Source organism: Phaethon lepturus, unplaced genomic scaffold, assembly GCF_000687285.1.
Source record: "Phaethon lepturus isolate BGI_N335 unplaced genomic scaffold, ASM68728v1 scaffold19319, whole genome shotgun sequence".
Classification (NCBI taxonomy): Eukaryota; Metazoa; Chordata; class Aves; order Phaethontiformes; family Phaethontidae; genus Phaethon; species Phaethon lepturus.
This window is the reverse complement of record NW_010564496.1, coordinates 22,403-34,541: the sequence shown is the minus strand read 5'-3', so window position 1 is coordinate 34,541 and position 12,139 is coordinate 22,403. Positions and strand designations below refer to the sequence as shown.

Below are 12,139 nucleotides of genomic sequence, written 5' to 3'. Positions count from 1 at the left end.
GTGGGGGTGGGGGTGGCAGTTGTTTCGTTGTTTGTTTTCAAAGAAATCATGTTATGTACCAAAAGCTGCAGTTTTTCCAGAGGCATCACTACCATTCTCAAGGGCTCGTCAGTTTTTATTTGGAGAAGTCATACTGCCTATGCAAAGGAGAACAACATGGACCCCTGGGGGTCTCCAAATTTTACTTATTTTTATTATATCACTATATTATTATTAACAGTAGTTTACAAAATTCTAGTTTTTGCTGCCTGTTCTGATGTCCCCAGAACTATACATAATTTTATCAACACCAAGTTTCCATACTGTTTTCTGAGGAAGGTACCACAGAATACTGGCTCGTTCATTAGTGAGATTGCAGAACTTCCTTTCTCAGGGTTGGATGACAACTTCACAGCTTGTTCAGAAACGTTAAATGTGAGGTTATTTCTCAGAACTTGTATATTCTAGCAGAAAACTATGTAGGCAGAAAACATTAGGCAGCTGCAAACAGAACTAACTAGCTGCAGAAAAGACAAAGCTTCTAGTCTTACAGATTTCAAGAATGCTACGCTGGAGAACCTGTACTTTTGGGGGACTGCAATCCATACTAGATTGAAATAAAGAAACATGAGCTTGGACAAGGAGGACGCCTGGTACAAAGGGAATTCTGGCAGAAGCATGAGCTGAGCTAGGAGGCAGAGAGCAGGCGCTGTTCATCATCTCCTCCCCATCATGTGTCACCAAAGAAAAGTGAGAAGGAATTTTACTCATGGTGCGTACTGTGTTATCCCACCCTTTGCACAATTACATGGATGATGAAAGACGCAACAGCAAAACAGAGCCCCAGATAATGCATCTATTGCCTTTTCTTGCTTCCATATATATATAGTGGAAACTATACTGACGCACATTTAAGGAAGAGCAATCAGACACTACTGAAATGAAAAAGAAAAAAAAAAGACAAATACATGTAGGTAAAGGAATTCTCCTCTTGCATGGCATTAAAGCAGAGTTCAGTACGAAAAATAATTTGCCATTTCTGTGAATTAAGGAGACTATTCACAGCTTCAGAGTTTGGAAGGATGAAACTTCATATACTACAACTAAATCTAAGTCCTAAGAAAAGATCATGGGGCAGATGTTAGCAATTTCTTGCACTTTCTTTGAGATCACTGCATAGTGGCTGCCTTTAGGAAACAGCAAAATAGATGGCCTGCTGGCCTGACTCACCAAATTCATTCATTTTTCTCAAAGAACTAATCAAGGTTAACATGATTTTGTGAACTATCATCAGGAAAAAAGAAGCTAGCTGCACTTGTGGGTGCTAGGGTGAATTTGTGCAAAACACAACTAGAAAAAATGCCTTTCAAAGAAAACTGAACATTTAATAAGCAAATCAGTAAATTACAATAAATGTTGATGCCATATTGCTTTCAGAGAATTATTTTCCCACACAAAACTTGCTCACTAAAACAAAGACAGACTGAAAAAGTAAACGATAGATACCTGAGAAATTTGAAAAAAGCCTTGTATATGTAGAGAACCTATGCTTGAGCAACCATTGCTGAGTTTCCTGGATTGTGGCTGAAGGATGAAGCTGCTGTAAGAGACAAGATTGGATATGATAATTTGGATATTTAAAAATGAAACCCCAAAACCATTAAAAAAACCTCCCTTGGTTAAACACTTCCTCAGTACCTATTAATATCAAGGTATGGATAAATCAAATGTTCTGACACAAATATACAAATATAGTCATGACCAATACCAGAAAGCAAACACTCACATCTCCAGACCCTTGGGAGGTTCCATCTCCTTGATGATTTGGGGAGGAAGAATTGCTACAGATAGGAGGGGAAAAAAAAGTATTACTACAATTTTACTAAGCAAAATATTTAACCATTACTGAAAAACAACTTGAAATTCCCAAAACAGTAAATATTACCGTTTACCGTTGATAGACAAATTAAACACTGCATAGAGTGAAATTTAAGTTAACCTCAAGAGAAAGGTCATCACACTTCAGTAAAGAAGATAGCTGGTTCCTCATCTTTTTGTATTCTTTATCAACTAGCGAAGCAGCTTTACCAACATTCACAGGCAGTTATATGGCCACTTACCTGTCTTAAAGAGTGACTGAGGAAGAGGTAGTAAAGTACAAGGCAGACAAAACCAAAGTATATAGACTAGACAATACCACTGTAAATCATTCCTGGATCACCCAAGTTTAATTACAGTAGTTCAATTAATGTCTCAATACAAAATGCTTTTACCAATGCAATTTCTATGGAAAAGCTTGTAAAGATTATTGCTGGGGTTTTTTTCTTGCAAATTATATTAACTGCGTATGAGGTGAACAAAGACAGTTCTTACTGAAAAAAAGCTAAGTAGTTTCCTAATAGACAAGGACTAAATTAGAATAGTTTGAAGGTATTTGCTATATGGCAAAGGACAAGAAGAGAAGTTTCCCAACAACGTATAGTGAGAAACACAACATGGACCTGTTGGAGAGGGTCCAGAGGAGGGCCACAACAATGATCAGATCAGGATGGAACACCTCTCCTATGAGGACAGGCTGAGAGAGTTGGGGTTGTTCAGCCCCAAGAAGAGAAGGCTCCGGGGAGACCTTATTGCAGCCTTCCAGTACTTAAAGGGGGCTCATAAGAAAGATGGGGATAGACTTTTTAGCAGGGCCTGTTGTGATAGGACAAGGGGCAACGGTTTTAAACTACAAGAGGGTAGATTTAGACTAGATGTAAGGAAGAAATTTTTCACAATGAGAGTGGTGAACTGCTGGCACAGGTTGCTCAGAGAGGTGGTAGATGCCCCATCCCTGGAAACACTCAAGGTCAGGATGGACGGGGCTCTGAGCAACCTGATCTAGTGGAAGATGTCCCTGCTCACTGCAGGGGGGTTGGACTAGATGGCCTTGAAAGGTCCCTTCCAACCCAAACTACTCTGTGATTCTATGAAAGAAAAACATTGAGGCAGAAGTAATTATGCTGGAATTTAATCACATGATGCAAGAGTCAAACTCTAAAATAAATATATAGGTCAAAGCAACCTCTCATTCCCCAGTGGAACCAGAAAACAGTTGCAAGCTCCTAGATTTACTCAGGAAACACTTTTGAATAAGCCCAATTGTAAAACGTTTTCTTTCACCTACCTGTCTGGGACACTGTAGGTATTATGTTGAGCAGAGGTAAAAGTTGGAGCAGGAGTAGGACTGTTGTTTACAAATGTTGTAGGAGTATCAGGCCATGGTGAGCACTGAAGGTAAAGAAATAAAACTTAAGTTTCTCTTGACAATGTATTTTCTACTCTGATGCACAGTTCTTTCATTTAAAGCCAGGGTTTTCTTCTACAGAGAATTTTGATTTCTAATTCCAAATAAAGATTTGCTCCATCCCACATATTACATGCAGATACACCATGCAAAAATCAGTTTTGTTTATCTTCTTTCAAGAAGACTCCGACTTATACTGTCTTCTGTTAACAAAGTGAAGGTATTAGTGGTGGAACTGACAGAAGACCTGTACAGATTACTCAGTTTAAAACCAACCAACCAACCAACCCACCCACCCCAAGCCATCTGCCAAAAAAAACCTTCTTTCATCCAAAATTGGATGAAGGGGCTGTTTAAACTGCAGGTATTGTGACTTGACAAAGAGGTGTTCAGCAGTAATAAGTATAAAGCTCGATTTCACCTTGTGGATTTATTTAATGTATCTGCCCTAACAGCAATTAAATACAAATGGAATTTTCAGTAGAAATTTTGTGAATTGAAAATTTTTATTCATTTCCTGCAGGACTGAAATGATGCTTACAGGTACTGCCTTCTCTAAACTGCTTGGTAAACTGGAAATTTTATACACAAATTTAAGTCAGCACAAATATACTGGACAGTCAGCTGTCCAATTTATTCAGTCTTTTGGGGATATTTTTTAAACCACCATGATAAAAGCCCTTCAAAATGAGACTCCCTTTTAGCTTTTCCACTACCATTGCAAAATCAGTATTTTAAAGAAAAATAAAAACCAAACAGATTTTGGTATGTTCAAAGACAACCAGACACGATTAAAACAATCAAGTTGCCCAAGATAAAGTAAGCTAAGACCATGCTGTTAAAACAACAAAGATTTCCCATATACTTATCGTGCACCAGCTAAAGACCCTGTAAGGAAATTTCCAGAGTTATATCATAGCCTTACAGAGGCGGAGGAGGAGGGAGGGGAACAAATATGACCTAGTATTAGTGGAAACATGATTCAACATTTTTGTGTTGAGAGACCTTTTTGCTACCTGGGGAAACAGTAAATGAGCGTAATACCAGCTGCAATCTTCTGTAAAACAGTTAACAACATTTCTGTGCTGGACTCCAGCCTTCACTTGTCAGAGCAAGATTGCAAGTTCCCCAGCAGGGTGCATGCAAGTCCCCCCCCTCCCCCCCCCCGCCAAAATCTAACATCCAAATAGCTTAAAAATTAGGAAATTCTTCATCTGTCCGAGATCTGATTCAGATCATTATTTTTGCTAGCCACCATGTATGCACACACTGCCTTTGATTACATAGTCAAAGCCACCCTTTAGACTACAGCACCATCCACACAAAGCACAGTCTTCTGTGACTCGCTCTTCCTCCTATTCTGTTTATTCCCATCTGTTGTTTCTCTTCTCAAGCTCATTTTAACGTTAGTCTCAAGAATGTTGTATTACAACAGGTAGAAAATAAGTCTTCATTCCCTAATTATGTGGTCCAAAGACATAATTTTAAAATAAAAGCTCAACATAATGTTAATTTTGCTCTTCTGAAATATTTTGAAAGTATAACTATTTTTCTTTAGTTTTCTGACATTCTCTAAATTTTAATGCAAAATATTTATCTGGACACACAGATGCAAGCTGTACATCCTTAGCCACTATTCCCTTACAAGATTCTGTTCAATATATATTTGAATTCAGGGGCTGGGAAGAACGGACTGGTGTCAGAGAACAGCTTCTGAGCCATTCCCAAGGCATGTACTGCAGTTCATGTTTTTGTCCTTCAAACCCAGCTGAAGTTGTTCACAACAAAATTCGTGAGTTTAAACGCAGGATGTTTGAAATGCACATGTCTGAAATACTTAGAAAAAGAAAATCCCAACCCAAAGCAAGTAGCCTTTCTTCTCCTATAACATACTTTCCTACCTTGTCTCCTCTCCAAACAAAAATGTTACTAACTATCCACTGAGACTGAAACAGTTTGCTAAAAAAAGTAGTAATAGTAATTATTATACTACTGCAACATGCCCATTGGCTCAGTTCTCCTTTCTTCTGTCTTACAGGTTGTGGAGGGAAAAAAAAAGAGTGTCTGAGCACTGAGATACTTAATTCCAAAAGGTTCAAGGAACAAAGAAGCCTAGCATTAAAAAAAAGGCTACAGCATGTATTCTTCAGGCATCTTCTAGCCATTAACCCAATCTGCTTACGCTTTCGGTATCACTCACATGCACAACTGTCCCATGCTTCAGAAACCCATCACATTCAGAACCAAATTCCTGGGCATCAAATCCATTAGCACTAAAAAGAAACTAAGCAGGGATGTGCTTTCTAACATCCTGCATGACAATTCTGGGCACTCGGGGTTTATGAGCGGAATGGATCACAGAAAGTGGCAAGGCTTCCCTGCTGCAGCCTTTCCTCAAAGAGCATCTGCAGTTGCCACTGTAAGGGACAGGGCACTGGACTCTGCAGACTCATGGTCTGATCAGTCAAGGTACTTCTTTTATTTTTAAGCTCAAAATTGAGTTAACCAGAGGACATTCAGCAAGCTAATGGTACTAATACAGAAGTCCCTGGCCACTGGATGTAAACTTAAAAGAAAAATGTCACTCTGTCACAAGGAAGCATCCAACTCTGTTAAAAAAAAAAAAATCACAGAACAGAAAAAAGACTGGTATTATGTCTTTACTTGTAATGAACAATGACTATATACTGGTAAATTTTCAAATAAGTTTGTTTTGAGGTCTCAAGACTAAATGCCCTCCATTACTAGTACACTGATACAGTATTACTGAAGCAACTGTACTCTGGAAATTATGCCTTTATTTCCAAATACAGATTAGTTCTTGAAAAGGAGAAAATTATTTTGGTTTCAGATCTTTTAACATTCTTCTGCATAGGACATGAATGAAGTTATGAAGTGCTGACCAACGGTTTTACTGAGTTAAAAAGGAAGATAGCCAGTCTTTCTAAGTATGACTTTTCAGACTCGAGATACATAGCATTTAAACTCAGAAAATTCCTAATGTCTGAAAGATTGCAAAAACCTCAGGTTATTCTAAGCCACTGTTTCCTACTTCCAATCTACCTGAATGTGCCCAAATTCATGCTTTACAAGAGTGTAAAACTGAACTTTGGCAAAGAACTATGTACTATACTCAAATACCAAATTAACATGAAAACAAAACGTTTGTTCTCCAAATCAGGCTTCTTATACTTGGGCACACAGCATCATCTTTAGAAAACAGGACAGCAATTTTGTTATACACAGGACAGAGATTTTTCAAGAAACCTATAAAATACAGGGTTCTTGCCTCAACCAACCACAGTTGTTGTTGGCAAAAGCAAAAAACTTCTGCTCATATAGGCTTAATTATTCTGAATGCAGAAGTAAAGAAGTTATTCCCAAAATGTGATGTCACCCACATTAAATATCTCGTATGCTACTGATGCTGCTATGTGAAGTATAGATAGGTGTAAGGAAAAACAAACTGAAGAAATACTATATGCTTATGTTACTAATTAGTTTTGCTCCAGCTCCACCTTCTGACTCTCAGAGCCTCTAGGTTTTATATTCTAAATTTAAGTCACTCACAGAGAATTATTTAACTTCTGCACCAATCTCTCACATCCAAAACTTAATGTTCCAATTTATTTCGAGGTCTATACCTGAAAGTCTCCTAACATTTCCATACGCCCTATAATTAGTGCTATCTGCAAAAAATGACCATTTGACCATGTTTAATCAAATTGTAGCTTTATATATTCTAGCTTGAGACACAGAATATAATATATACTAATATAAAAATCAACCAAGATAATGCAGACGGAAAAAAGTGCACAGACCTAACTTATCACATTACAAATTTGCCTGCTTTTTCAAATTCAAAGCAGGGGAAAGAATCTGCTGGATTTTTTTTCCTCTTTTTTTCCTTAGATAAGCTCTGGCTTCTATGTAACTGGAAGAGAGGCAAAAAAAAAAAAAAAAGAAAAAAAAAAAGCAAGTGCCCCCTTCATAAAATGGCCTCTGGATGAAGGTCACCTGTACATAAACATCCACTCTGAGGTCCAGAAGAAAGTCTTAGATTTGTAGCCCTTTAGCTCTACAAAAAAAAAAAAACAAACTCCATAGCACCAGAGAGTGTCTTTAACAAGTAGTTAACTATGCATATGTCTGTTTAGAAAATACCAAGATAAATACTGCAGAAATGGCAATGAATGCACTGAATTTTGAAACATCAGATGACTAAAAAGGAATAATGGAAAAGCATATCTAGATGGCATTCTTATGAAAATGAGTAAGAGGGAACAGACAGGTGATGGTAATTAGAAAAAGAATCTCTGGTTCTCAGGAAAGGACAGAAGCAGCAGAGAATGACCACTCAGAAAGGAAGCTTCACCGAACTCTTTGTATTATGTTAGAATCCCATATGAATTAAATTGGAATGAAATGATATTAGATTCAGTGTTTCCTGAAAAAAGCACAGTAAGAAACCAATCTGTCCAAATTAGACAGTGGCTGAGCTGGAAGAAAGCATACAGGGAAAAAAATGGAACCAAAATTAGAAATACTCAGCACACAGAACAGCAGAATCTTGGAGAGGCAAAATAAAAAAGCCAACATACAAAATGACATGAAAAAGCAAGGAACAAAAAGACAGCCTATATAATAGGTCAGGTGTAGGCGGAAGATAACAATACCCAGCTTTAAAAAGGAAAAGCACTATAGGTTGGATCAACCCAAGTTTCTGGAATTCAAGAAGAGGTGACATAAAACTATTTCTGGGCATCTAGGAAGCAGCATTGGCTGCCAGCACTCCCAACTTTGTCAAGAAAAATACGCTCCAAACAATCCTGTTTTCCTTTTGTAATGAGACACAGTTCCCAAGATACATGAAGTACAAGATCCATCATATATAAAGACGTAATATGTAAAACACTGTCAATTCTCATACTTCGAAGTAGGTCTTTAGTTTTTCTAAGCCCCTTTGTGATGGCTGTACTGCACATACAGTACATTGGATCTGCATATACGAGCTAAGTCTGGTAACGGCCAAACCTTTTGATGGCTACATTTGGGAAGACAGATTTGCGAGGACAGAACTGCTTTAAGTAGAAACATGCATCATGCCCTGTCCATATTTACAAGGCCCACAAGAACAAGCCTGTCTGGTGTCAGGAGAAAAAGGCTGATGAGTTGGCCTTCAAGCTGTAGATCAGACATTCCTTTTCTAGATCAAGCAAACAAGTTGTACACTAAATTTATATAGTTAAAAATAGCACTTAATGATTTGTGTGTAGTGATTTCCAAGGCTTCACTATGAACACAGCAAAAATAGTGTTTAATGGTATTTTTTATGGGCTTGGTGGTTTCTAATCATTTTGCTGATAAAAACCATTGTCATGAGGGAACAGGTTATATGTTAAACCTGTAGATGATACCACATTAACAAGGCTGAAAGCATTTCAGCCTACAGGAATAAGATTCAAAATGGTCTCAACAAACTGACTAAATGATCTCAAGACTGAATTGTATTAAGGGTAAATGCAAAACAGGAATAGTAAGCTGCACAACTACGAGAACTGAAAAGCTGTACATAGCCGTTATTCCAAAACAGTCTGTGGGTCATTCTTCATCCCAAGTAAGAAATAAAGAAATAAACACACACGTGCACACACTCTCCTTTGGGTCCTTTGGGAAAGGCATTAGAAGTTCAGTACTACCTGTCCTACATTAATTTTTCTTCACTACAATTAAGGTAATCCTTCTATTCATAGAAGCTCTTCTGTTAAGTTAAGAACAGGTTAGACAACCTTCAGGTATCTTTTGGCTACAGTTTGTCCTACTCTGGACAGGGGATTTGCCGTATCTCTAGAAATACCTTTTTCTGTTATTCTTCCTAGAAGCAATAGGAATCATTCAGTGAAGTACTCTTATCAACAGAAGCGAGGGGGGGGCATAGAAATCCCTCCAAGGACCAGCTTCAGAAGATGCTTCAGGCATGCTTCATAAGTGAAAGTGATGAAATCCAGTTTTCTCCTGTGTGTACCTCCCCCTCAGTGCCATTTGGAACAAATAAAAGAATGCCTGCATTTCCAAACAATGCTAAAGCTGCATCTTAAAAGAAATAAAACAACCACCAAGAGCAGTAGAAGGTAAATTTAGACAGCTCAGTGCTTACAATAGTTTCAGGAAAGGAAATAAAAAAAGTCCTCCAAAGAACACATCTTACTTTATGTTGCTTGTTCCCTCCCACCCAGTTACATGGTTTATAAATAACAAGAGGCATACACTTAGGTATTTTATAATCTAAACCTTATACATCACTTTCACAGGTCATAAATACACACTAAATAATGTCTGAGGGACAAGCATCAGACAGTCATTGCCTAAGCACTGCTGGGAAGGAGCTGTCAGCAAAATATGTCAAGTAACTATCTTCCACAGTCACATTATTAATTGACATTTAAACTTGCCAAATGGAAGATGCAGGATTGTTTCTCACATGAAAAATGGTCTCAATGATATTCACCTTAAGAAACAGCATTTAAAAAATCTAAAATGCTAGCCCTTGACGGGACGAGTGCACAGGATATACGTTGGATTCATTTTGGGGGGTACATACAGGGCTAGCGTACACATGTCATGAAGATGTGCTGACTCTTCTGAACTGCATTAAACCTGCTTGGAGCACGATATGCAGATGGCTAAAGGAAAAATCAGTAACTAATGATCAACCATCTGCAACACTACACAGCGTCTTAAAAATACTGATGTACATGGAAACTTATATTAAACGCAAGTGCAAAAACAGAACAAAACACTAAATTTCACTGTTCTTACTTCCACTGATTACACACATAAAGGAAAGCAAAAAGCTATTTCATTTCAAGTTGCATAAATGGAAAGCTCTTGACTTTTAAAAGTTACACAGTCCCTCTGCAACAGTTTAAGTGTTAGATTTAGGAAGGATTCCTTTGCTGAAAACAAACATGGAGTAATTGGTATACATAAAAGTGAATAAAATTAAGACACAGCAATCAAAATATTTTTACTTTATATAATGGAAGTTTCTCCTATATCTAACACTGCACAAGGTATCTTGCACAATGAAAAGGTAAGCAGAAGTCCCTTACACTGCCTCGCTTTGCCAGAGAATCACCGTAGTCTGCTGGCAAAGTCCGCTTGCTGGACTTTTTCTGCTCATGTTCAACTGCATCTTCAATTATAGGCTCAAGCCTCATCTGGACAAACACCAAAGATTTGGATCAATTTCTTTTCATTACACAGTGAGGAAAGATCTAAAAGCCTTTTAAAAACTTCTGAAATCTTTAGAAAATGGCATACAACTCACTGATATTTAAATAAAAAGAAAATGCAAAAACCTACTGAGGCTCTGGCCTTAAATTCAGTCATCTCCAAAAAAATACACTTTTTGAAGCTCAAATTTGGCAGATTTTAAATTCTAGATTCCCCCCTCTCTTTTTCTCCCTTTTGCTTTTCAGCTACATGGCTTGTTAGACCTGTACCAAAAGACTTGCTCTAGGGTTCAGTATAGCCAGTCAAATAGTGTTCAATCTTAGTGTGTTTTAATACAAGCATCTATCAAGTATCTAAATGAACATTTACTAAACAAAAATCTTAAAAACGTCACGTTGCTGTTCAATGGACAAGTTTGTCAAATAAAAAGTTTATCTTTGTGTAGAACTATTTCTTCCCCAACCCTTCCAGGACTGCAGCTAAGTTATACGCTGTATCTATGTATTCTCTCCTCAGTAAGCAGATGCAATCCTGTTTTGTTACCTCTGTAAGAACTGTGGTGTCATATGAAGGCTGATACTTTTCTTTTTCATGTGCAGTTCGCTTTTCCATCTTTTCTCTGTCTGTTTTCTGTTTCCTGTCTGCTCCTTTTGGCTAAAAATGAACAGTTACATGAACAAGAAAGCAAGTGGAAAATGACTTTATAATTGAAATCTGATCTCAGAAGTCAAGCAGTAATATAAAGATGTCCCCCATCTTTATGACAGCTTCTGAGAGACTTATTAAGGATCTGTTTGCTACTGTTACCTTAAAAACTTTGATTTGACAACTGGCTGAATGCAGATGATCTGTATATTCTCCATTTTCAGTCTGCTTAAAAGTGTCAACCTGAATCCTAAAAGGAACTCCTTTCTCTCCTCCATGTTTACGAGGGGTAAATTCAGTGCTGATACAATGTACCTGAAAAAAAACAACCACCAAACAAAAAGGACCCTCAGAAGTATTCTAGATGTGAGTTTTATTGTGTTACCAACATCATATACATTTTCTAAGGACAAGTAACAAATTACACAGCCTATCTGAGTAACAAGCTGAATAACTAACATTTCCTTCCTTTTCATGCCCACATGCAAATGAAGCCAAAAACATACTTGAGCTGACAGGGAAGAGGGGAAAAAAGCACGTGTGTCACCAAAGTGTCTTCAAAAAGCAGAAGTCATTATAGGTTTTAAAAGAGAAACTATGAAGTTTAAAAGAGAACTTGCTGGATCTTAAGAAAAATGTACATGGATGACAACTGTATCTATCATGAATATAGCAAAAACTTTTTCAAGATACTACTGGCCTATGCATTATAGCTAGAATCAACTTCAGAGTTACTTGTAATAAATATTACCAAAGCTAGACAAAGTCACTGACTGGAAGTTTTTAATCTCATGTGAAATCAGGGTATTTCCAAATATGCCCAACTTCCTATAAAAGTCAGCAGACTAACTGCCTTAAGATGGCTGCTACATCAGCCTGAAGACTGAGTTTATAAGCTAGAAATACCCCTAGAAGACATCTTAGGAGAAAATCAGTATAACAGAGTTATGATGAATGTCACTGGACAGTGCTCCCGATTTTTTTTGCTTCCTT

The 12,139-nt window shown here is 37.5% G+C and overlaps 1 protein-coding gene across 2 annotated transcripts in view; it reads right to left on the bottom strand.

The window, feature by feature from the left end:
- UBP1 (upstream binding protein 1 (LBP-1a)) overlaps positions 1-12,139 on the bottom strand; it is a 39,936-nt gene that overhangs the window by 5,402 nt on the left and 22,395 nt on the right. The window contains exons 6-11 of one of the 2 annotated variants that reach the window (XM_010294891.1): positions 11,309-11,461; positions 11,045-11,155; positions 10,378-10,485; positions 3,146-3,249; positions 1,766-1,820; positions 1,486-1,579 (exon numbers count right to left, since the gene is read on the bottom strand). In XM_010294891.1, the coding sequence (XP_010293193.1) occupies positions 1,486-1,579; positions 1,766-1,820; positions 3,146-3,249; positions 10,378-10,485; positions 11,045-11,155; positions 11,309-11,461 (625 nt within the window). The remainder of the gene's footprint in view (positions 1-1,485; positions 1,580-1,765; positions 1,821-3,145; positions 3,250-10,377; positions 10,486-11,044; positions 11,156-11,308; positions 11,462-12,139) is intronic. The other variant, XM_010294892.1, reaches the window with a different exon arrangement.